Raw genomic sequence first — 27279 nt, 5'->3', positions numbered from 1 at the left:
CCTGTAAACTAAATATGGTTGAGGTGGAAAATGTCAAAAGGAAAAGAATACAGGGGATTACTCCTCTTTGTGTCACCAGGGATACAATGGTGTTGTATAGCAAGTATTGTGAGATACTGTATTACCTTGTATGAGTGATAGTTTTCTACCTTGAAGGACACCATTTGCACTGTGTGAAAATCATGTGGAAAATAATCCCGTACATATATTAACTGCCTATAAATTTGGGACCAGGTGGGGCATATCAGAGCTGGACTAGGATTCAAAATAGGCCCTGGCATTTCAAGTACACAGGGGCCCAAACAGCCCCACACCAGGCTAGTACAAAGTGACTGGTTATCTTTCAGCCACCCCTTTGGCATTTGCCAGAATCCACTGCTAGCCAACCCTGGCTTGGGGCATAAAGGCTGTGAAAGAGGTCTTAGTAGATGTATCTCAATAACTTGGCAAATGTTATTTTGATATATTTATCCCACTTTTCCAAAGGCAAAATTAAAATGGCAGGAGGTCATAATGGCATAGTTACCCATGTATTTCGACCAATATCTATTTTTTTATTTTCAGACAATTTTATTACTTCCAAAACTACACTGAAACTAAATGAAATAAGTGCAGCAGAATTCATGGACCCCGGTGAATAGAAAACCTGGGGCTCTATCCAGACTTTGCAATATATATAGCTTGTAATTCATTTTCTACTAAATAATGAATGCGATACTTGTTAGTTATTGGTGCCTATTAAACGAGATAGGTTGCGGCCCCGTGTGCTCTAAAAAGCATGTTCCAGACAACAGAGAAGGGAGGAGATGGGGCTGATCTGCCTTAGATATGACCTCCATGAATAATTGACTGCACTTCAGCCCAGATCACCATCAGCGCACAGTAAAAGTGGTTTCCACACCTTTCTTGCTTCAGTAGGCAGATTTCAGTTGAGATTCTGGATGCAGAATAAACTACACAATGGGCTGATGCCTTGTTTTATAATTTAATAGCTTTCATTAAAAATAAAAGGCATTAACAATACTTTTGGCTGTGTGTAGTCATCAAGCCTGACATTGATAAACTGGCATCAAGCACGGAACTTTTCCCTTGGAAAGATGTTGTGGGAGTATATTGGCCATTACTTTATGAAATATTTAATATATCTTCTCAAGTCTTTCTGTTCATCTCCCTCATAATCATTTATGTCCTTGCAAGCAATATAACTAGCAGTACTGGTAAAGCTTACTTACAGTGCCACATCAAGAGGCTAGAAGCCTATGGGTCCAATGATCCCCAACCAGTGGTTCATAAGCAACATGTCACTCCCCACCCCCTTTGATGTTGCTCCCAGTGGCCTCAAAGTAGGTGCCCATTTTTACATTTCTGGCTTGAAGGCAAGCAGAGCCTCCTGCAGGCTATCAGTCCACATGAGGCTACCAAATAGCCAATCACAACCCTTATTTGGCATCCCCAAAGAACTTTTTTCATGCTCGTGTGGTTCACTAACAGCAGCCTAACCTGGTCATGCTGCACCCCCTGCAGAAAAATCTTTTGAGAGGACCCGGCATGACCAGTCCCTTCTCCCCACCATCTCCTCCCCCCCCCCCCCCCCCTCCTCTGCAGCAGACCCTGTGTTCCTGGCCCCCCTGCTGCCCAGACATCCCCCCACGACCCCTGGGTCCGCTGTGTATATATATATAGTTACACCACTGTTCACTAACACTTTTTACATCCGAGTGTGGCTCATTGGGGATCCCTGTATTAGACCATGCTGTTGTCTTTGTATTCTTATTAGTTCTGCTGTGTGGCCTAGACATTTTCTATGGTATTTGTTTTTCTATGGTATTTCCATATTTTTGTTGTTAAAGAGATTATACCATGATTTTTATGGGGTACTTTTTATTTCTAAATTACACTGTTAACATAGCAAATATTTCACTCTACCATTTAACATTTTATTCTTGAACCAAATAATGTATTTTAGCTGTAATATTGGTGTATAGGTGCCATGTCAGTTCATTGTGCCTGAGTCTGAGCTTTCAGAAGGAGCCATCGCTACACATTAGAACTGCTTTCAGGTAACCTATTGTTTCTCCTACTGCCCTGTAACTGGAGGATTCCCAAGCCGGACTTGGATTTCTTACTATTGAGTGCTATTCTGATACCTACTGGGAGCTGCTATCTTGCTCCCTTCCCATTGTTCTACTGATTGGCTGCTGGGAGGGGGGATATCACTCCAACTTGCAGCTCAGCAGTAAAGTGTGACTGAAGATTATCAGAGCACAGGTCACATTCATGGCTGTGGCACCCTGGGAAATGAAGAATATGGCTAGCCCAAAGTGAAATTTAGAAATAAATACAAAAAAATCTGTTTGTGTTGTTGAAAAACAGATTTCAATGCAGGATTCTGCCGGGGAAGCTCTATTAACTGATGTGTTTTGAAAAAGGAAAAAGCTAGATTTTTCTAAACATTATGGAACAGGACAGAGGGTACTTTATTAGTGCCCTGGCAGTTGGGATGTACGCGCTGCTTCTGTGGTTGCTGTATTTATGTGTAGTTTGTATGAGCAAAGGATTTGTTAAACATTCATGTCTAGCAATCACAATGGCCACAGAGGCTCGTGTGTGTGTGCAGAGACTTGAGATTTTTGCAGCCTAGAGAGAGAGATGCTGGTATTAATTCAGGGAACGTGCTTCCATTAACCTGATAATCAGTGCTAATCTGGGCCCTGAGCCATCATCTAAGGCTTCAGAACTATGATTTCCAAAAATCCCTATTTTTTTTTTACATTTCTTAACAGCCTATTGTACCGGGGTTTTGTCTGCTTTAGTTCTAAATGTATTTTACAAAGTAACAGAAATCCTTTTGTTTGCTATTAAACAGACAATTCACCCTAGAAAGAGTCAACCATTGTAGGCCGGTGCACTGATCCAAACAGTAGTTCATAATCATTAAAACTCTAATAGCCATGAAGAACCCAGAAGAATAAAGTGTGGGTTGACCCACGGCCAGGTACACCGATATATTCATCCTTGTGAATGTAGAAATAGATCAGCACCCCCGAGCCTCTCAGGTCAGTTGCTCCCCCTAAATCATATAAACTTTTAAAGAAAACCTCCGGCACAACAGGTTATGTTGCAAGCAGGATAAACCTTGCGTTTTTATTCCAAATGTGATGTTTTAGGGATACGCCCCTTCCTGTCTGATGATTAGGTGTGTCCCCGAAACATCACATTTGGAATAAACACACTAGGTTAATCCTGCTTGCAACATGACCTGTTGTGCCAGTGATTTTGTTTAAAAGAAGAAAGTGAACCCAGATGTCCCCATTTTATTCACTGATCTAATGAGTAATTAAGGTGCCATATGTTCCATTTATTGCATCAGTCTCTGGCTAATGTGACAGTGCTCTGCAGGTTTAGACTGGGGAATACAGAAGGCCCTGGAATTTCTAGTACATAAATAGCCCCCACCAGCCCAATAAATAGTGACTATGGCATCTTACAGCAGCCCCTCTGGCATTTGCCAGAACCCACAGATTGCCAGTCTGGGCCTGGTGCTCTGAGTGGGAAGATTCAGCCTTTATTTATTGGGATGTCGTACAGTTAAGGTATCCCACCACCCCTTAGCACTGCTAATAGGGACCACATGGAATGTTTCTATACATACTGACAGTTGACCTCACTTCTAAACTAAGCTATGTCCATAGCAACTGAGAAACAGAACTAAGCATTTTCAGTGTGGTGGTTATGTAACTTCCAGAGTACTCATTTAACTCATTCAACTCATTAGGCAGAAATTTAGTGCAACTATTGATGCAGCTTCCCTTGGGAACTTGGAGATACTGGAAGGTCAAAGCTGGAGTTGAGTTGCTTCAGAGTTCCCCCCGGATCACAAGGCACAGTTTCACACCATTCATAAGAAGAAGCTGGATGGACATATTGGCAACCACATGGAAGTGCAGAAGTGGGTTTGAATGCACGTACCATGATCTGGGGGGGGTTGTAGATAACAAGTTGTCTAATTCCAGGCAGTGTCATTCTGTGGCTACTAAAGCAAATAAAGTGCTGTCTTGTATAAAAAAGGGCATTGACTCAAGGGATGAGAACATAATTTTGCCCCTTTATAGGTCCCTGGTAAGGCCTCACCTTGAGTATGCAGTGCAGTTTTGGGCTCCAGTCCTTAAGAAGGATATTAATGAGCTGGAGAGAGTGCAGAGACTGCAACTAAACTGGTAAAGGGGATGGAAGATTTAAACTATGAGGTGAGACTGTCAAGGTTGAGGTTGTTTTCTCTGGAAAAGAGGCGCTTGCGAGGGGACATGATTACTCTGTACAAGTACATTAGAGGGGATTATAGGCAGTTGGGGGATGTTCATTTTTCCCATAAAAACAATCAGTGCACCAGAGGCCACCCCTTTAGATTAGAGGAACGGAGCTTCCATTTGAAGCAGCGTAGGTGGTTTTTCACGGTGAGGGCAGTGAGGTTGTGGAATGCCCTTCCTAGAGATGTGGTAATGGCAGATTCTGTTAATGCCTTTAAGAGGTGCCTGGATGAGTTCTTGAACAAGCATAGTATCCAAGGCTATTGTGATACTAATATCTACAGTTAGTATTAATGTTTGTTTATATGGTTTATGTATGTGAGTGTATGTATGTGTAAGTATAGGTTTGTGAGTGCTGGGTTTACTTGGAAGGGTGGAACTTGATGGACTTTTTTCAACCCTATGGAACTATGTAATTATGAATTGCGTCAATATCCATTGTGTGTATTCTAGAATACACTGCTGCTTTTATAAATGGTTCCTTTGAGTCTGTACATATATTCTTATACACTGGTAGTCTTTAGTCATCATAATAACATTCATTCAAGTGTTTGGCTTTCGTTTCTATGTTATCATTCACTTTGATGCCCCAAGGTTCTGGTTGTATGCATAGAATTTAGCTAGGTCTGATGAACATGTTGTGTATGGCTGAACCCACATAGGTGCGACATGGTGTTGGCCTCTGCAGGATGTGTATGGGACTGTATATGTAGAATAAAGGCACTGTAATAGGTGTCACTTTCCTCTTGTTACTGTGGCCAGGCACCATACAGTATGTGCTGGGGAAGGATTTCTTGTCAGTACTCAGCAGGTGTCATAGAAAGTTTAGCAGCTTCTACGCTCAGCGAGGAAATCCACAGTACTTCAGTTTCATATGTGCACATACTGTATAAATAATGCCATTTAATGTCTGAATAGCAAGCAAGCTAGGGGGCATCCATTGTAATGCCCATGTTTCAGTCCCAGGACACTTCTCGTGAACTCACTGCTGCTGTATTCATCAGGGAACCACAAAGGGTTAAGATTGAGTGCTGAGACCTGCATCTCTGGGTGCTAAGGGTTGGGCAATGTGTGAAAAGCATGCTGGTTTGCACCTTCCACACCTTGCCCTGCTCTATGGTAATGATCCCCCTGAATGTGAGCAAAGTTTAAGGCAGATTGGGGAATGTCTAGGAATAACAGGGCATGGGCAGTGTGGATGAGGGGTGTGGCCTAATTTGATCCTCTTGCAGGTATCTTTCATAGAGACCAGGAGACAGCCCCAGTAGGAGACACAGCAGCCCAGTGCAACTTACATTATGATCCTCTGAGTTCCTTTCACCACCTTCTTGGTTTAACTCAGAATCCCTCTTGCTACACCTCATTTGTACTAGGACTTGTAACTTGTAGTGCCTCAGCTTTTTTAAACGGGTGCCCAGAAAATGCTACCTGCCGAGTGCTTGTTATGGATTTCTCCACCTGGGTTCTTAGGGAGGCATAGTTGGTTTTGGAGGAGACATTCATATGAGTCAGATCCATAAGCAAAGAGTTGGGCTTCCCAGTAACCCCTCGTGTCTATTTCATCAGGAACCAGATCTGCTTTTCCATAGGTTTCCTTTTTTTTATGGAGTTTGATTTCCAATGATGATAGAATGGCTTGTAGTGGTTCAGTGATCTTAGAATGGACCGGGAGTAATCCCATAGGGAAGGATTTGTGCTCTGAGCCGGCTCATCCCTCTAATCCTGTTTAGTCACATGTTTTATTTGTTTTGCTGTGTCTTTGTGTATGTGCCAGGGCTTTATCAATAGAAGATAACAATAAGTGTGTTTGTTTAAAGAATACATTAAGTGCCACTTACAAATGGATTAAATCAGTTTTAATTAAGGGAAATGCACTTAAAGAGCATTTTGTTTCTATGTGAAGCTTTTCTTTTATGCAAAATCAGTTGTTTGCACATACTGTACATGCGCCGTTTTCTCTACACCTGGTAACTGCTGCACTAATTGTGTCCATTGGCGCCATGAGATGATTCTTCTTCTGCTGAACAGAAGGGACATCTGGGATCCATTGGACCCACCACCCACTCCACCCTACAAGCTGATAGGCTGCAGGCTCTTGTATCCCACCCCTGTCGGCTATTATATTATAACTATTATATAATGAAACCCGACTGGAAGCAGAACAATCCTATTGGGTTTATTTAATGTTTAAATAATTTTTAGATTTGGTTCAGTATTCAGCCAAATTTTCACACAGGATTCAGGGTTCGGCCAAATCCCACATTTTCAATTTAGTTTGTGAAGATTCTCACTCATCCAGGTCACTGTATAGCTGTAGTAACAAGTCAAATCAACTGGACTTGCTGTGTTTTTTTCCTTGAAGATGTTTCGACAGTCGTCCAACTGGCTCTCAATTCAGAATGACTTGTAAAATGATTTTCCTGGAATAAATACCCTGGAATGTTGCTCCAGTCGGCATAATCTGTTTATCACAACCAGTCATGGTATGGCTGTAGTCAAATCAACTGGACTTGCTGTGTTTTTCTAAAGACATTTTGCCAGTCATTCAATTGGCTTTCTCAATTCAGAATGACTTACATAGATTTTCCTGGAATAACCTCCATGAGATCCCTGATGCCGGGCTGGTTATGATAAACAGATTATGCTGATTGGAGCAACATCCCAGGGTATTTATTCCAGGAAGATATTTGTACTAGTCATTCTGAACTGAGAAAGCCAGTTGGATGACTGTCGAAACATCTTCAAGAAAATCACAGCAAGTCCAGTTGTTTTGACTTGTTACTACAGATAGCGGATTCAGTGCATTCCTAATTTACACTTAGCTGTTAGTAGCTAGAGCTTATATGTCAAACACAAGGCCCGCGGGCCGAATTCAGCCCACCTGGCTGTTGTATGTGGCCCTTGGTGAGTGTGTCTGACCATCCAGCCTGATCATTTTCCATTTTCCTCACATAGTAACTAAGACTAAGGGGTATATTTATCATGCTGTGTAAAAAGTGGAGTGAAGCATTACCAGTAATGTTGCCCAAGGCATCCAATCAGTGATCAGATTTCAATAGTAGCAAAGCATCTATTGGCTGCAATGAGCAACATCACCGGTAATGTCTTACTCCACTTTTTACACATAGTGATAAATATACCCCTTAGTATCTTACTAAGTATATTAATAAAAAATTTGGCCCGCGACTTAGCTTGTGTTTTAGATTTCGGCCCCCTTATGTGATTGAGTTTGACACCCCTAAGCTAGAGGTTATACTGCTAATCATGGTTCATTTTATAAGCTCTGTATGACAACAAAAAGTAACAATAACAATAATAATATATAATATAATAATAGTTTTTTGGGGAGTTTGTTTGGCTGTCGGGGCCAGTAACCCAATTTGATAACTGGAAAGAGTCAGAAGAAGAAGGCAAATAATTCAAAAACTATATGAAATTAAAAAATGAAGACCAGTTGAAAAGCTGCTAACATAACATATATAGCATACTAACAGTTAACTTAAAGGTGAACTACCCCTTTGAAAGTGCATAGGCAGTGACTAGAGAGAGGAAGTTTGCATCAACACATAAGCACAAAAGCTAACAGAAAGAAATAATCTCAATACATAATAAAATGTTAGTTTTTGCTTAAAATGTAAAAAAAAAAAGAATAGTTTGCACATTAAAGGGGAAGTATTTACCTTTTTTAACATGAATTGTGACTTGTCCTGAACATGTTTTTCTTGCCTTTTGTCTGAATTAAGAAATATCTTTTCCCTTTAGCACTTCCATGTTCTGCTGAGCAGGGCCGGAACTAGGGGTAGGCAGAAGAGGCAGCTGCCTAGGGCACAACGATTGAGGGGTGCCAGGCAGGAGCCTCTCCTGCCTACCCCTAGTGCTACTTTGTCATTGCCTCCGCCGCTTGTCATAAGCGGCGGAGGCAATGACCGATCTAATTGCCCCGCCCCCTGCACCGCCTCCTGTGCTTTGGCGCGCATGCGCCGTTGGGGGGGGGGGGGGGGGGGGGCGGGGAGGTGGGTGGAGTTGGCCGACCGGGTCGCCTAGGGCGCCCGGTCAGCTTGGCCCTCCCCTGCTGCTGAGTCACTGTTTGCAGAGAAGAAACTAGTAAAACAAATGACCAGTCGGCAGTATAAGGAGCTGTCGGATACAGAATGGGCCCCACTGGCCTAGGCTGCTCTCCCACCTGAACTGCCCCTCTCCCCCAGGCAGATTTGATAACGGTGCCAAATGCATGTGTCATTGCATGCACGTGCGAGGGGGGCGGGGATTGGGGGAGTGGTTTCACCTTGGCACTGGGAAAGCAAGGCTGATAGGCTGGACTTTTTTGGGTTGAAAAACATTAAAAATATTAAATAGAGCTCATTTAAAAACACTGGGCAAATTTGCACCCAGGCAGTAACCCATAGCTACCAATCAATGATTAGCTTTTTTTCAGCCAGCTGCAGGTTGAACATTAAAAGCAATCATCTGATTGGTTACCGCCCAATGATTTGATTTGCCCAGGTGCAGATTTTCCCAGTGTCATTTATAAATGACATTTTGGCATTCCATTGTGGCCAAGCAAGGGTGAGGGTGTTGGAAAGAGTTAATTTATCATGTAAAACAATATGTTTATGTACAAATGCAAAACCCATATCTGTTTATTGAACATATTGTGTAGCAAACACTAAAGGTGTAAAGGGCAATAACAAGTTAATACATTTGTTGTGTCTGTCTTTCAATCATTCATACACTCGCTGCTGGATTAATATTTGATTCTTCCGTAATGCATTAAAATGGAAATGGAAATCAAGCCGTTATTAAATCCCATGATTTGTGTAACTGATCGGCTCCCATCCAGGAATACACATCTTGACCCGGCGTTCTCCTTCCCCTCTATGAATTTTGATTGGGTACCAAGGGAGCGTTCCTAGAATAAAATGATAAATGTTTAAACTGAATATGTATAATGAATGCTCTCAGTGCACAATATATATAAATATCTATATGTATTCATCATAGCGTCCATATTCCACCATTGTCCACATTCATGTAAACCAACACCACGTGACCATTACGGTTTAACCTGTAGTGCATCACTGGGAGACCCTTCCTTGTTATGTTCCCATAGCAATGATATTCTAAATTGATTTTCCACTTACCTCCTCCTTTGGTTGGTTGGAATGATCACTAATGATCTCTGCTGTTCTCTTCCAGATTGATAGATACGCACAGCAAGACCTGAAGAAGGGTCTCCATCTGTACGGCACAGAGGGGAACATTGGCCTGACCAATGCATGGAGCATCATTCAGACTGACGTATGTAGCACTTTGCACTCACTGTATTTTCTCCAGCTCAGATCTGGACCGGCCTTAAAAATAGGCCCTGGCATATACAGAGGCCCAAACAGCCTCCCACCAGCCCAATAAATAGTGACTGCCTATGGCATCTTACAGCAGCCCCTCTTTGCCAGAATCCACAGATTGCCAGTAATACACTGCTAAGAGATTGCCCTGAATCCAAGACAGGTATGGGATCCCTTATCCGGAAACCCATTATCCAGAAAGCTCAGAATTACAGAAAGCCTGTCTCCCATTGACTATTTTAATCAAATAATTTAGAATTTTAAAACTGATTTCCTTTTTCTCTGTAAAAATAAAACAATACCTTGTAATTGATCCCAACTAAGATATAAATAATCCTTATTGGATGCAAAACAATCCTATTGGGTTTAATTAATGTTTTGTTGATTTTCTAGTAGACTTAAGGTATGGAGTTCCAAATTACGGAAAGACCCCTTATCCGGAAAGCCCCAGGTCCCGAGCATTCTGGATAACGGGTCCTATACCTGTATTGGCTATCCCATTCCATAGGAGTGAGCAGCCCTGGCATACATTACCCCACATTGCAGCTTAGTCAGGCTTAGTGTTGCTTTTATTTTCTCTGCCTTTCTTTTTTTCTCGTTTCCTCTGCAACTTAAAAATTAGGTATTTCTACAACACTGGGGAGAATGATAAAGTGGTTGCGGCGGATAAAACCATACATAGAAAGCAAAGAGAAAGCACATAGCTCAGGCTACAGTGGAATTACGGAGATAAGGGAGCTGAATTTCTTTCGCCGAGCTGTAATAAAAGGAATTGATTTTTGTTGACTTTATACTGAACTAGGTGTTTTTATTGCAACCTTCATAAATATATTAAGATCCATTTAAGGAGGCAAGACAAGGTAACAGGTTTATTTTCCTTGTGGTTTTATAAGAAGCGGCCGCTGCCTGGCGTTCCTTCTGTATCTAAATGAGTTAGAAAGCTGCACGGAGTTAAGCTCTGTGGCACAACATGGAAGCCAAAACACTGAACAATGAAACACTGCTGGAATGTTCTCTCTGCAGCCTGAGCCTATTCATGCACCCAAGAGTTTCTATCGGCCTGAGCAAGGGGCTTGGATCATTAAACTGAGAGGATATATAGTGGCTAGACAAGCCAGACAGCCTTAGCAATTTATAAACCTTTATCAAAGAGATAAACAGATAGATAGATAGATAGATAGATAGATAGATGATAGATAGAGAGAGAGAGAGAGAGAGAGAGAGAGAGAGAGAGAGAGATAGATAGATAGATAGATAGATAGATACTGTTGATAGATACATAGTAGACAGATAGATAGATAGATAGATAGATAGATAGATAGATAGATAGATGGATAGATAGATAGATAGATAGACAGATAGATAGATAGTAGACAGATAGTAGACAGATAGATAGCAGACAGATAGATAGATAGATAGATAGATAGATAGATAGATTGATAGATAGATAGACAGACAGATAGATAGTAGGGATGCACCGATTCCAGGATTCGGTTTGGTTTTCAGCCAGGATTCAACTTTTTCGGCAGGATTCGATGGTCCTGGCCGAACGGAATCCAAATCCAAAAAAATCACATGACTTTTTGTCATGTTAACACAGAAGTGAAAAAAAATGTTCAACATTTTTGACAACATTTAACCCTTCAGTTCGGTATTCATCATAATCCCTTCTGGTAGATTCGAGGGTTCTGCTGAACCTGAAAAACTGGATTCAGTGCCTTCCTAATAGATAGACAATAGATAGATAGATAGATGATAGATAGATAGATAGACGATAGATAGAATGATAGATAGATAGATAGATAATAGATTACTAGATAGATGATAGATAGATAGATAGATAGATAGATAGATAGATAGATGATAGATAGATAGATAGATAGATAGATAGATAGATAGACAATAAATCGATAAATAGACAGGCAGAAAGATAGATAGATAGATAGATAGATAGATAGATGATAGATAGATAGATAGATCACACACAGAACAGACAACATTTTACATTGGTGGGCTGCACAGAATAGTGGGTGCTTAAGTTAGAGACACTGGAATGGTTTCGTGAAGTTTCTCTGCTCAGTTCTGTTGCTGATTTAAATGATAGAATTGAGCAGAATAGTGCCAGGAGATGCTCCCTGCTTCAGTAACTTAAGCTTCTGCATTTGCCTTTCTGTATGGGTGGGTATATGTCCCCTTTATATATGACCCATGAGCCACATTTAAATATAGAAAGTATTTGGGAGCCACATAAGCATCAGAATTTCCTGGGGGCTGCCAAATAAGTGATATGATTGGATATGATTTGCCCCATGTGGATTGGCAGCCTGGAAAACCTCTTAGCCATACAGTTGTGCCTTTAGGGCAATGCCACACAGAGCTACAGTACTTGTAGCCGGCTACAAAATAGACAATACTGATAACTGTCTCTACGTGTGTTTTAGCAGAGACAGTTCTCAGTATTGTCTATGGCAGGGTATTTTCTAGTGTTTTATAGCCACGACAAGTAGCACCGTGTGTCATAGCCCGTGGGTATCGCTGCCTTACAGGCTACAGATCACAAAGCAATGCCTTGGGTCCTCCCTAGTCCTGTTCTGTTTAGCCTCTTTTTGCAATGAAAATCTGGACTGCCATGTGAATACAAGGCGAGATAAATTGTGCTTTTAGCTAAAAAAGAGAATTCTGTGCTTTTTCCAATTAGCGAACAGGGGAATAAAGCAGTCAGTGGGCAGGGATATCATACATTGTGTAGTTCCGATGTACACGGAGATCATCTCAGCAGCACATGTACTTTGTGGGCTTCCCTTACCCCTTACCTATTACCCCTGTGTCTGTTTGCTCTGATAATGAAATCTGCCCGGGTTCCATGTGAGTAAATTGCGCTGCCGACTGACTTTGTTTCATGTAATAATACACAATGTGAGGCACAAGCTGTAGCCATAATCTGCTAATCAGTAATTAACTTTCACTTGTCGTAATGTGGCTAGAATAATGAAAAAAAGCTTCTTATTAGGCTGCAAATTGCGCTGCAGAGATATGAAAGGAGTTTTGACTCATTTTAGTGACAGCGGTACATTTAGGGCTGATATTCTACATCCGTTTTAGTTCTAGGTAAATTCACTCTCTCTGGAAATTATCAGCGTTAATTATTGAGCACTTTATATTTACTGAATATATAAATATAGTCTCTCTATAATAACTGAAAACTGATGCACCGTCATGTACTATAATCATCTAGATATAGCCCTAATTAATTGTATAAATCCCTATAATTTATATAAAGTACAACTATGTGACCTCTGTACCTTCAGCCTTGAGCTCTCTGTGGACACTGTTGAACTTGCAAAGCCGCTGCCCCATGCCCATTGCTACTATAGGAGATACTCACTCCTAAAAGGATAAGTAAACTTTAAAAAATGTAAAATTGTTCAGGGATCTTTTCCTAGCACTTTTTGCGACTTACATTAATTTTTTTTCCATTTCTGACCTATTTAAGTTTTTATTAACTGCCAATTTAGGGAAATTTGTAAAAGTGCCACCTGCTGGTCAGTTCCCGTAACTGTACATTGAAACAAATATACTCTCAGAAGGAAAACAGAGAAGTGTTCTGAAGTTGCTCTGCTCAGGAAAGAGATCTGAAGCCTCAGTTGCCCTTTCCCATCTTCTTTATGAGCACGACTTTAGAAGACTTTTCTGTTTTCCTTCTGAAGGTACTGTATATCTCTTTCGCTGTATAGTTACAGGGACTGACCTGCAGGTGGTGCTGTTATTACAAAATCTATTATAGTAGCACTTAATAAAAGCTGAAATAGGTCTGAAACTGAAAAAAAACAAATAATGAATGTAAATTACAAAAGTATAGGTAGAGCTTATAGAGTATTCCCACATTTCCCACAAGGGCCAAGGGTTGCCACCTCTGCTTGCGACAACTTGCGACAACTTTATCTTTATTTCTAAACAAGAATAAAAAAAAGAAGAGACCTTCCAATGAAATAAAGGGCAACTGCAGGGAACATTCAGTTCAGGGATAATAATACAAGGGTAAATGCTGGTAATGGTAACAATTACAGCCGATCAAAAGGAAAGAATAATACAGGTGCTGTTCCATTTACATTTACAGACGTGCCTTATAAAATATACATGGAAGATCTGATCAAAGGTTCCGCTTATGTTTTTTTTTTTTGTGCTTCAGTTCCGATGCTGCGGAGTCGCTAATTATACGGATTGGTTTGAGGTGTACAACGCCACTCGTGTCCCCGACTCTTGCTGCCTGGAATTCAGTGAAAACTGCGGCCTGCACTCCCCTGGCACTTGGTGGAAATCGGTATGTAACAAGCCCTTGGGTCTCTGCCATGGAGCTGTGATTTGTAAGAGAGAACGATGATGGAAGGAACTTTATTTAATGTCTGTGTGCGGGCAGTGTGCCAGTCGTAGGGGCCTGTATGCCCAGCCTGTGCTCTCCTCCCAGTATTTGGTATGAAGGAGTGCCCATTGTAGCACATTACCCACTTTGTTTATCACATTGGCACACCTTGTCATACTGGGAGGAGCCAGAACAGTGACTTAGCCAAGCCTTAGTGCAAAAAGGGATTAAACAGTTATTGTTGGTGCCCCATCAGTGATGGCCAGACCCGGACTGGGACTCAAAATAGGCCCTGGCATTTCAAGTACACAGAGGCCCAAACAGCCCCCACAGGCCCAATAGTGACTGTCTATGGCATCTTACAGCAGCCCCTCTGGCATTTGCCAGAACCCACAGATTGCCAGTCCGGGCCTGGTGATTGCAGGCATTGCTATGAAACAATATCAGCAAAAATGCAAGACCTCAAAGTCTACAGCTAAGAAGGGAGAGAGGTGATAGTATAGAAATATTAAAATATATTTATATATAATGATCTGACCGGATGTCTTAGTGGAGTAATGAGCAGTATGAATCGGAATATGAAACTGGAACTCAGACTCGGAGTAGTAGTACTTTCTCAATAGCACCTACTGCCAATCACAATGGTTCCATTGAACTTATTCAGTTACGTGTTGGCTGAAACTGGCAGGTATAAGAAAGTACGATCCAGGCACAAAGGTACCATGATTCTCATTGAGGCAGGTGAACCTGATGTTTTTGTCCACCGAGCTTAAGTGTTCAGTGAAGGCTGAAACCTCAAATACTTTCATTTTGACTCCACTTCTTCCATGGATCATACTTTCTTACACCTGTGAGTTTCAGCCAACCACTAACTGAATAAATTCAAAGGAACCATTATGATTGGATGCCTGTGACTGTACAACCCCTTAAGGGTTTAAATGCCAGGGAATTCCCTACCAGTCATATGAACTTAAGAAGCCACTCGGATGAGTGGTGAAATGTTTTCAAGAAAAGTCCTGTTGTTTTAATGCTACTAGATACTGTATATTATGCAATATACTTTCAGAGAGACCTACATTGTTCATTGTTATAGTTTTCCTTCAACTTTTCCCAATTTTCCAATGATGCATAATATCTTCTACACAAAAGGACTTTCTTTATAGGCAGAAGAAGAACAGAAGAAGCCACTTGGATAAGTGGTGAAAGTTTTCAAGAAAACTCAGAAAAGTCCAATTGTTTTAGACTTAATTTTCCTAGATGCTGTATGTTATGACCTGGATGAATGAGAATCTTCATAGATAAATTACCTTATATAGTTATAAATAGTTTGTCACTAACCACAACCCTAAAAGACCAATGATTAGGGTTTGAATTAGGGTTAAGGTGGATGAAGCAGAAATCCAGACCAAGAAGGGAGGAAGGTTATCAGTGGCTGGAGGAAGGAGCAGAGAGTAGGGTTGGCATGAGAGGTAGGAATGTACAGATCTGCCATCTAATGATAAATACAGGGAGGTAGCAGAAAGAATAATGATCTGTGCAGAACTAAAACTCTTGAGATACCTGAGAACTGAGAGTGGCCCCAGCACTTTTTCTCATACACTGGTTGTTCTGTTTTATTTACCCCAGTTTTGTACACTAGCTAAATGTCAGAATCAGCATATTGTAACCATATTGGTCACACTTGGTATGTCCCTACCAGCCCTCTGCGGCCATTCCCTAATGAAATGATTGATATGGCCGTCATTAGACTAATGCAACATGAAATGGGAATGTATCTCCTATCTATATTATAGCGAGTGTTCCAGGCAGGACTATGGTGCAACACTTTCCCAGGAATAATAACTTGATTAATCATTCCTATTACACCTCTCCTTCTTCCCCCATGCCCAGCTTTAATAGGGATAATTAATTTGCAGTAAAAACAGTGTTAATGATGAGTTTGTACAATAAAACCTGGGCGGTAATATCCTTGGAACGGTAGCACTGATATGAGCAGATCATGAGGGCATAGAGGAACGCAGGAAGTGCCTAATGGGCCAATGAAATGCTATATGTAGAGTAGGGATACAGGGAAAGCCTCTCACGTCAGCCTTATAGAGTGGGAGCAGGGGTAGGTGGCACAGGGTTATTGGAATAATATGTTATTCAACAGCAACCAGCTCACTGGGTACTTTGTGGGGATAAAGTAAAAGATTTAGAACAAATATGGCCTTAATTGGTTATTAATGGGGTGTCAGTACCATGTATACTATAGTGACATTTCATTCATTCAATCATCTATTTGTATACCATTATCCCAGGCTGTAGGTTATGAAATACAGATGGAGCCCACTGTTGGACATCACTCAGCATTCATTATAGAGGGGAAAGGTGCTAGTGATCTGCATAAATCCAGTGGCATGGCGATCCATCAGCGCTGATACGCGTTCATCCGTCTTTATTTAAGGAAAAGCTATACCCTAAGCACTGAATTTTTAATTAAAATATATCTTTAAACTGTCAGTATTTAGAGCACCATTGCCTATAAAGAAAGCCCTTTTATGAAAAAGATATATTTCTAATATGCATCATTGGATTAACCCAAAGGGAAAAGTTGGTTTAAAGGAAAACTATACCCATGAACAATGTAGGTCTTTTTAAAAATATATTGCATAAAATACAGTATCTGGTAGAATTAAGTCTAAAACAACTGGAGCTTTCTTGAAAACGATTTACCACTCATCCGAGCGGCTTCTTCAGTTCATATGACTGGTAGGGAATTCCCCGGTATTTAACCCCTTGAGGGTAGTACAGTCACAGGCATCCAATCATAATGGTTCCACTGAACAGTTAGGGGTTGGCTGAGACCCAACTGACCCCTGCTTCATCTAAATAAACCATTTTTATAAAAATGTACTTTTTAGTAGTATGTGCCATTGGGTAATCCTAAATAGAAAATTGCCATTTTAAGTACTAAGGGCCACTCGCTGGGATCATATGATTCATAGTGCACACAAACAAACCAAGGCACACATACATGTTAGATCACATCAGCCAATTAATGGGCAAAGTTCTGCCTTTTGGGGGTGTGGAACAAGTTGAAATATAAGTTTTGGAACGTTGCCCCAGCCCTGAAGAATTGCACTTGGTTAACAGAGTTGTTAGAGTGCCATACCCATACTAGGAGGTCAATAAACTGATATTCTGGTAGTGTTGGGCAAATGGCAAGCAACTGCCCTCAAATGCACCCACCACAGCAAGGTAATAAACAGGGGGTTCATCGTCACCATGGCCCCAACTTATCATGCTGCTTCTTCAGCCAGTTACAGAAGGGCCCAAACTAGGGCTAGGCAGGCAGAAGAGGTTTGTGACTTTGACAGAGGGAGTGGGAAGATGATGTTGGCCGGGGCTAGCATACTGGTGATGGGTCCATCATGTCAGGGCCAGGCCAGTAACCCAGATACATTTGGTGTGCGGGCTGTAATGTTAGGGCAGGGCTGTAACGTGATGTGTTCACAATTGGGAAGATTTAAGTCCAGTTTCACAACACTCCAACTGTTGCGCCTGAGGCATTTGCCTTCACACATTTTGTTTGTATATATATATTTTTATGTATTTAAGGCTCCGTTCTTGTGCTTTTCAGCCATGTTATGATACAGTGAAGATTTGGCTCCATGAGAATCTCTTGGCAGTTGGGATTTTTGGCCTGTGCACCGCGCTAGTTCAGGTCAGTAAATACTCAGAATGTACTTAGTAATATTGATGCCATATTGGCTAAGTCAATATCTCAGGATTATGATATGGGGAGAGCCAATATGACCGTCCTGTGCTCACTCAGCACTGCAGGAACCATTCTCTGAGCAACATTCACATTAAAGAAAATTAAAAAAAAAAACACGTAAATCCCTTAAACTTAAAAAGCCATCAATTGGTATGGCTGGTAACCTTGTGTCTGTGCCTTTACAGATCCTGGGACTGACCTTTGCTATGACCATGTACTGTCAGATGGCAAAAACAGACACCTACTACGCCTGAGCTCATCCCAGCACTCCCCGGAGCTTCCATCTCAGAGGCGCACAAGGCAGGAACCAAACCAAACGGCTCTGACACCCAATCTTCCTTCCTTCTATCCATCCCTCAGCTTTGACTTGAGCAGCCTCCCTTGTGTAATGGACCACTGACAATTCACAGCTTTCTCCAAGGATGGTGCAGAGATTGGGGGTATGACAGCTAGGAAGAAACTGGTACCCAGGAGGGAGCCATATGGGTGATGGACATGATCACCATGTTTCATGGAACAAGGCAGTGGGATTTATACAGCAGATGTTGGTCCACAAGGAAGAGGTGACCACATTTCTCCTTCTATCTTATTCTTCTTCTTATGTGGTACTGCAGATGCCATCTTTACCCATCCTGGCCCATCGGTACTGCCATCAGAGCACTGGCAGAGCTAATGCAGAAAGCTGAAAGGAATTCATTGCTAGCCATGCAGTGATGAAAAGGTTAACTACAAATACCTGGAGGGGAAAGGGGAAAACGGCCGCACTAAGCCATCCGATGCCACTAAGCACCACCATTATGTGCACAGGAGCATGGACAGCAGCGCTGTTACTTAATGATGCGCGTTTTATGCCTCCCAGTTACATTAAAGCTTGTGCGACTCCCACAGCGTGGCTAATGGCCGGAACAGCCGTGCAACCATCGCCTGCATTGGGGATTGTTTGCTGTGTTTGCACAAGTCTTAAAGTAACCTATCCTTAAAGGTGAAGGAAAATGATCCTTAAGGTGATAAAAAAAAAGAATTGCAGATCAAAGGGCAACTAAGCGCATCATTGTATCACCTTGATATAATCAACAGCGACCGGTACATTCCGATTCCGTAACCACTGCAGTTCTATTATGTTTCATTCCCACACGCCACATAGACAGCTGAGTAACTACACAGCGTATTTCTGCCATTTCCAACCACTCCATTCCTGAGCCCCTTTTTTTAATTTAATTGCTGGCAGCAATGTAAAGATCTGGGCACACTGGAGTGTAGCTGCCTGCAGGCAATGGAGGGGGGGGGGGACTAATAGATAAAGTGGCTTTGCTGGTGGAATGGGATGGAATAGGGTATGTGTCAGGATGCTGAGCTCACTTCTTCCCAATGCTTTCCTACAAAGCTTCCGTTTGTCAGGCCATGTGGTTTCTAAATAAGGATCTTGGCTTGCCCGGGGCACATTGCACTGCTGATACTGATGCCAGCACTCACCTTCCTGTTATGAATAACACAGAAAAGATGCACGTCTATGGCAACTACAAACATCTGCAGTTCCCAAATGAGTGTTCTAGCTGGAAGCACAAAGATGGAGGGGTCACTGTGCTTAGAGGGGCGGTGGGCACTTACTGATGGGACTCTTCCAGCTCATTCTGTGTGTTAGCAGACTAAGCTTTACTAATGATAGCCAGAGGTTATGGGCAGGACCTGCCTTATGGCACAGCTGCTGACAGGTGTCACTCAAGTGACAAAGTTATTAGTCCCAAACCAAGGGCAGTTGGACTTTGTTGTTATAACAGCTGCTACTCTTTTGGGAAGACTGTTCCACTAACAGTAACAACATTGCCTTCAGCCTCAACCTTTTTGACCCACTATTAATTGTAAAAACCAGTTGGGGAGCAACACAAGCATGAATAATGTTCCTGGGGGTGCCAGATAAGGGCTGTGATTGGCTATTTGTAGCCCTATCTGAACTGGCAGCCTACACAATGCCCTGTTTGATAGTAAACCTGTTTTTATGCAACCAAAATTTGACCCAATTCAAAAATAAGCCCCTGCTGTGAGACCACTGGGAGCAACATCCAAGGGGGTGGGGAGCCACATGTTGCCCCTGAGCCACTGGTTGGGGATCACTGCTCTAGAACATTAGCATGGAAACCGGGCGTCAGGCCTGATGCTCACTAGGCACCCCAACTCATCCTACAAACCCACTCTGTAGGAATCTTCCATTGTCCATGGGGGTTCTTATCCTGCTGAAACATGAAAGGCTCTTCCCCAAATGGCTGCCACAAATAGGAAGCGCAGATTATCATTGTATGATGTTGCACCTGGCTGTGTGGCTTATAGGCAATACTTAGATGGGATGCTCACTTACCTACGGACTTTTAGCGTGTCTTTGAGTGAAGCACGACCGCAAGATGGCAAAAACCCTGTTTAGCACTTAAAAGTGGGAGTTAAAAGAGTGCAGTGAGCAAAGTGCTTTTTCTTCTTTCCCACAATGCACTGTTTTATTCCCAGAATTTGGATGCACATGTAATGCCCTGTAATCTCTTTATTATCTCTGCTGTCAGTAAAAACTCATAAAACTCCCCAAACTGGCTTTGTTTATACAGAAGCACAAAATCACTCTTATGGTTACCCCAACACCGGTTCCTTCATTTACCAATATAGTTCAGCATAGGAACAGTAGCCCATGGGAATCTTGCTAATGAGTGGGTTCTTGCGCAGAGTTACCACCTGTTCATTTCTAACATGGCTCTACCAGGCCAGTACTCGTGTCAGTGATCCATTTCCGGCTCTGTCAGCATTACTGGCACCACCCCTAATCCTTTCATACCCCTTATAGAACCTTATTCAGCCAAACAGAAGGCAGTGTAACCCCCAGCCACCTTAAATCCAGTAGAAGAGAATCAGGTTGCCAGGCCATTTGCCACAGGAATCCCCCCAAAGGGCTGCAGTACTGTGACCCAGATCGTGGGCACCCCCTACAGTAGGGATTAGGGATTATCCTACAATGGGATTGTGAACCTCACAGCACCTTCAGCCCAGATGAAGGAAGGAAAGTAGTTGTGTGTATCCATGGCTGTACTGTATGTGCATCTGTGTTTCTTTCTCTGTGTGTCTCTGCTCCAGTACACGGTTCTGCTTGAGTTCTACTCTGAGCACAGCTGACGGGCTGCGCATTGGGCAATTGCTGCCATCATCTAACCCAACTGTCAGCTTCTTGGCCAACTGCAGCCATCATACTGTACCTGCTATCCCCCCTACTTTTCCTACCTACATCTGTTTCTCAGTGGGACCCCCTAGAGGACCCCTTCTGTTTGGTGTCAGCTCTGAGGCAGAAGTTCTACCCTACACAGCACCTGCTCCCTGTAGTTAGTGAGGCACAAGCAATGCTACGGGCAAACTCTTTGCTGTTCAACTCTATGTAGACCAAGGTCTGTGTGAATTCCCTTTATTGCCGGAGGGGCTGGCAGTGCAGCGAATGCTTTACCGGTTCCTCGGCACATGTTAATTTTCTTTTATGTCTATATTTTTGAATTATGTGACAGATTTTGCTGATGAGATGATTGCAGGGGGGGGGGGTTATTTCCCACTGTAACACCCGTCTCTCTATTTACAGTGTACATAAGTATATACATAATTTATGCAAGAGGTATAGTGAAGGATTTGTTCTAATAAAAGACGTTTATCATAATGAGCCGGTTTGTCTCTTCACTCCCAGCACATGCATATAGATATATATATATATACACAGGTATATACTGTATATATATTGCTATTTCTTGCAGTTCCAGAGGCTGCCTCACCTTTAATATCGGGGGGCTCATTTACTAAGACCCCCTTGCAGATCTCACGACTGCTGCTTGATTCCCAGCACCTACTACATCAAACATTGCCACTTACTTCAGCCTGCAGTTGTGTCCTGTACATGTGACCCGCTGGGTTCTGAAACAGTACCGGGTTTTCATTCACCTGAGGCAACGCCGGGAAGCCCTGCCAATGCCTGTGAATTTCCTGCCGGTTCTTGATGCCTGTTGGTGCCACAGACGGCACTTTGAGCATTTCCTCATGGTATTCTGGAAATAAACATCAAACTTCATGTAAATGGGATCTGGCCCTATGACCACTTGGTACACAAGGCCCTAAATTTTCTCAGAGAGTATGGAAGCCTGCAGGGGTCTTTCTTATCAAGGCAAATGGTGCCAATGTTGGAGAAATGATTGCTGTGCAGGCAGGACTTATAGAGGGGCTTCCTTAAGAAACCCAGTCCTTTCACATCCAATCAGCTCAGTGTCTGTAATGTATTTGCCACAACTCATCTAACCCCCACCCCAAACATGTAAGAACTGAGGGATATGAATCTAAGCTGCTGGCAAATCTTGGGCATTGGTCCCTAACCCTAACCCTAGGGCAGACGCAGTGTGTTGAAAGACTGAGGGCATAGCGTATGGTTCTGGCACCCCCTGACAGCTTTTGGTTATTGGTGGGTTGCAGGGAGTTATTAAAGAACAGAGGGCAGCCCATTGGACAGGAAAATTACAAAAGATTCACTTTTTCTGGGCACCAGATCCATGTAGTGATATTGCAACACCTTCATTTGGGATGCCAATCTGATGGGCAGCCTTATAGACATACCTTTCACTGTTGGCATTGCCACGTCACCACACTGGGATTGTGGGTTGGATCACTGCTTGTGTGGAGTCTGGAGAGCTCATTTACTATTGCCCTAGGTGCAGGAACTCTACAGAGCACATGGTTAGATCAGGGTTCCTATGCCTTCCTGCTCCTGGTGATCCCTATCCTGCCAGTCTGAATAAGGGTCATTCCATCAGCCAGCTATGTGCCAACAACCACTTTCACGGTGAATGTGGAGCTGCACCACAGGCACAGGACTATTTGTGCTCCATTCTAGAAGCACCTTGTACTGCGCCTCAAGGCAACAAACAACATCCTATACTGGGTAATGCCTGGATGTGTAGGAAGGCAACAAAGGCCTGGGCCTAGGGCGGCACTAAATTAGGGGTGCCACCCAGCCACATCTGCCAGTCTGAAGTACTGGACATGCAGGAGTCCCCAGCAGCTGCAAGAAATAACAAAAAGAACTTGTATCTGTGGGAAACAATTGATATTGGTAATGGCCGCGCTGCACTTTGTGCATGCCCAAATGCACCAGATATTACAGAAATGCTCAATGTAGAATAGTTAAGAGTAATCCATCCCTCTAATTAGTATTTAGCTACTATGCTTAACAGACTTCCATCAATAAATGCTACAATTAACCCCAAGCATTGTCAATATACATTCCCCATGTCTACAGGCCTCAGCCGACCTATTAACTCCATAGTAATCTCATTAGTCTCATAGATAACCAAGTTCCGTATATGAAATGCCAGCAGAACCCTAGTGCCAGGCAGCAGCGAGTGGCAGAATGAGGCTCAGCTTGGTCCAAATGCCTACGACAGGTACAGGATTTATGTTCCACATTAAACCAAATTGGAAATATTCAGCGCACGCAGGGCCTGCAGATGAACAGATTAAGGTACATTTAAATAGAAGGCAGATAGATCCGTGCAGCCGCTCGCTCCCTCGCCCTCTTGGGTTGGATTGAGTGAAATAGAGCTGAATTGGCACATTATATACAGTTCAGGTGCCTCCGCCGTTAGTAACCATAAATCTGTTGGCACAGAAAGCCCGGCGTGATCCTGCCATGCTGCCTGCCCCGTCCATAACATTTATGCCTGAATGAGGTAACAGTTACATATTACGTTCCAAGGGCAGCAGTTTAAGGTTCTAACAGGCTTTTAAATCATGAATGGAAGGCATAATAAAGAATAAAGGGTCCATTGGCAGACCAAACGCTGAGCTGGGCGGCAGTGCCCAGTAAGTAAAAGAACAATATCAGGAGAATGTGGTTTTACTGTGCGTCAGGGGGGGCGGAGGAATTGCAAATATATTGCCTGTAAATTTGTAATGCGGCTATGGGGGCTGGGCCAGTCAAACACCGGCTGGGTGGCATCCCTATACAGTCCTTGTGTGAATATATATTATATATTGCTGGGGCCACTCTGCTATGAAATGCTGCCAGCTAGATATACAAAAAGCCCTGGTGCCTGCCCAGCTCCCTGTCAGTGCTACGGGTCCCGCTAGTTTCAAGTCACTCCAATAACAACACATGTTTGGGGCCAATATTTTCAGCTTGGTCCGTCCTGCAGCACTTTGGTGTCGGCAACTCTGCAAAGTGTCTTTGTTATTGCTGCGCTAGGAAATGATGCATGCTGCATTAAAGGAACAGTAACACTAAAAAATAAAAATGTTTTAAAATAATTAAAATATAATGTACTGTTGCCCTGCACTGGTAAAAGTTGTGTGTTTGCCTCAGAAAGACTACTGTAGTTAATAGAAATAGCTGTTGTGTAGCCATGGGGGCAGCTATTTAAATTGAAAAAGGAGAAAAGGCACAGGTTACATAAGAAGATAACAGATAACTGTGTAAAATACAATGGGAATCTATGCTACTTATCTGTTATCTGCTTAGTAACCTGTGTCTTTTCTCCTTTTTTCAATTTAAATGGCTGCCCTCATGGCTACACAGCAGGGTATTTATATAAACTGCAGTAGTGTTTATGAAGCAAACACACAACTTTTACCAGTGCAGGGCAATAGTACATAATATATTAATTCTTTTTATACACTTTCATTTTTTGGTGTTACTGTTCCTTTAAGGAGCAGACTTGTAAGTGGGTGTGGCTAAACTGGGTGGGTGCAACTTCCAACAATGGGTGGGGGGGGGACTCCATATATCTCAAACATTTAAAGGAATCTTGGGGCAAAGAGGTGTAACCCTTTCTTGGCTGAAACAAGCCAACAGCACGGCTAGATAGGCCTAGAGCAGCGTTTTTCAACCACTGTTCCGCGGCACACTAGTGTGCCGCGAGATGTTGCCTGGTGTGCCGTAGGCAGGGCACCAATGTACTAGGGGGGCACTGCTCTTGGCACCAATGTACTAGGGGGGCACTGCTGCTGGGCACCAATGTACTAGGGGGGCACTGCTCTTGGCACCAATGTACTAGGGGGGCACTGCTGCTGGGCACCAATGTACTAGGGGGGCACTGCTCTTGGCACCAATGTACTAGGGGGGCACTGCTGCTGGGCACCAATGTACTAGGGGGCACTGCTCTTGGCACCAATGTACTAGGGGGGCACTGCTGCTGGGCACCAATGTACTAGGGGGCACTGCTCTTGGCACCAATGTACTAGGGGGGCACTGCTGCTGGGCACCAATGTACTGGGGGGCACTGCTCTTGGCACCAATGTACTAGGGGGGCACTGCTGCTGGGCACCAATGTACTAGGGGGGCACTGCTGCTGGGCACCAATGTACTAGGGGGGCACTGCTGCTGGGCACCAATGTACTGGGGGGCACTGCTCTTGGCACCAATGTACTAGGGGGGCACTGCTCTTGGCACCAATGTACTAGGGGGGCACTGCTGCTGGGCACCAATGTACTAGGGGGGCACTGCTCTTGGCACCAATGTACTAGGGGGGCACTGCTGCTGGGCACCAATGTACTAGGGGGGCACTGCTCTTGGCACCAATGTACTAGGGGGGCACTGCTGCTGGGCACCAATGTACTAGGGGGGCACTGCTCTTGGCACCAATGTACTAGGGGGGCACTGCTGCTGGGCACCAATGTACTAGGGGGGCACTGCTCTTGGCACCAATGTACTAGGGGGGCACTGCTGCTGGGCACCAATGTACTAGGGGGGCACTGCTCTTGGCACCAATGTACTAGGGGGGCACTGCTGCTGGGCACAGAGTTAAATTTTTTAACATTTTCTAATGGTGGTGTGCCTCGTGATTTTTTTCATGAAACAAGTGTGCCTTTGCCCAAAAAAGGTTGAAAAACACTGGCCTAGAGCATGTGGTACACACGACTCAGTCCTTCAGGATGGGCCTTCGCTATGTGGAAGTAACCAAACGGAGCTATGGTGTAGTGCAACTACAACTCACTGTAGCTGTGTGCAGTGCAGAATAACAAATGGGCGCCAGAAGGTTCTTGCAGTTTAACAGTATAACTGGTTTATTTTCAGCAACAAGCAACTTGCAGGGTTATACAATATATTCACACATCAGTTAGCATAGCAGTTTCTCTGAGGACAGCACAGAGAGGGTGCACACCCGTTCCTCCCAACTCCCCTTGAGCCAGGCAGGATCAGTGCCACCGGTTCAGTTGCTCACTCTGTGGAACAGCTAGCTGGGTACCACACTCCTCAGGCCCCACGGCAACTTTGGATCAGGGTTCAATCTACCTGCCTCCTAGGTCTAAACCGTGGCCCTACACTAAGGCTACAGTGCCTGTCTGGAAGGGACTCCCACAGCTACTTTCCTCTGAGCCAAACTGCTCTTGCTTCCTTCCCTCACTATCTCACTTTCCTAGAAAGTGCTCCACAAAACTTGCTATCTAACTGGTCCTCATTCACGGGGTCCCTGTCCCCGACTTCACCAGAGTGGCTGACACACTCTGGGGCACATGGCTTTACTGGAGGCCTAGTCTTCTCCCTCCAGGCTCAGAGACTCCTTCCCTTGAGAACACAGGCAGCCAAAGAGGCAGACCCACCCCCCTGCTAAACACTATATCAGAGTGCCAAGGGAGTGGTCTCCCTGTTAACCAATAATCACACATATGAACTCAAAACTGATACAGGGGTCTTTGCCCAGTAACAGCACAAAACCAGGAAGCTGCAGGGTTTAAAGCCATAGGGACTAGTTAACCCTATGGATCCCTACAGAGGTTTCAAGAACTCCATGTTAGTGAAATAAGTGATACTGGGAGGCTCCAAATTACTTGGGGTCAATAACTGTTACCCTTGGTACTTGTGCTAGAGCACCCCTAGAATGCTGTTCCCCAAGTGTGTGCAGAGGACTGCACAGTAATTGTGGCTCAAGGATTGGCCCCTTAAGGTATTGTGACATAGGGGTGGGGCAGAAAGGGGGGTGGAGTCATTACTTTTTGGGGAGGATTTGTGAACATTTGGGGAAGCAGCCGTGATATTTCAGGGGTAGCTGAGCCCGGAGGGGACTGCCAGACTTCAGATTAGGTAAGTAGGCAGGGTTTGGGGGAGCAGGGGGAGGGCTTTAGGGCGGATCAGAGGCGGGCCAGGCCCAGAACAACTAGGAGTGGCAAATTTACTGGCAAGAACCTTGGCCGACTAGCCTGAGGAAATACCAGTAGGGTGGCAACCCTGAATGTGTCCCAGGTAAGGTAGCGCCACTGTCCTGATCCTGTGGGAGTGGGTACAAATCCTATTTAATACCGGCCAGTGACTCCCATGTGAAATCAAAGGGAAAATATTGGTTGGAAGTCCCTTAGTGAGGATGGTGAAGGTCCATCTAGAGGCTTTTAAGGAGTAAAGTCATTGCAGGGCAGATTCCACACAGGAACTTTTATCAGAGAATATATATTTATGTAGAGGTTTAATAAAATAGGCCCCATAAGATGGGTACCCCTAGGACAGGTCCCAGGGTG

General features: G+C 43.6%; 1 protein-coding gene and 1 long non-coding RNA gene across 5 annotated transcripts in view; one reads left to right on the top strand and one right to left on the bottom strand.

Annotated features, from left to right (window-relative positions):
* LOC116410340 overlaps positions 1 to 8083 on the bottom strand; it is a 36712-nt gene extending 28629 nt beyond the window's left edge. The window contains exon 1 of the long non-coding RNA XR_004222301.1: positions 7988 to 8083. This is a non-coding gene — a long non-coding RNA (uncharacterized LOC116410340). The remainder of the gene's footprint in view (positions 1 to 7987) is intronic.
* Positions 1 to 21451, top strand: part of LOC100492951 (tetraspanin 4) — a 329574-nt gene extending 308123 nt beyond the window's left edge. For all 4 annotated transcript variants that reach the window (XM_031900608.1, XM_031900607.1, XM_031900609.1 and 1 more), the window contains 4 exons: positions 9504 to 9605; positions 13842 to 13973; positions 17635 to 17718; positions 17958 to 21451. In XM_031900608.1, coding sequence (XP_031756468.1) covers positions 9504 to 9605; positions 13842 to 13973; positions 17635 to 17718; positions 17958 to 18026 — 387 coding nt within the window. In that variant the 3' untranslated portion in view covers positions 18027 to 21451. The remainder of the gene's footprint in view (positions 1 to 9503; positions 9606 to 13841; positions 13974 to 17634; positions 17719 to 17957) is intronic.
* The last annotated feature ends 5828 nt before the right edge of the window (positions 21452 to 27279 follow it).

This window comes from Xenopus tropicalis, chromosome 4, assembly GCF_000004195.4.
Source record: "Xenopus tropicalis strain Nigerian chromosome 4, UCB_Xtro_10.0, whole genome shotgun sequence".
NCBI classification, from domain to species: Eukaryota; Metazoa; Chordata; class Amphibia; order Anura; family Pipidae; genus Xenopus; species Xenopus tropicalis.
The sequence above is the reverse complement of the archived record's forward strand: the minus strand, read 5'-3'. Positions and strand labels throughout refer to the sequence as shown.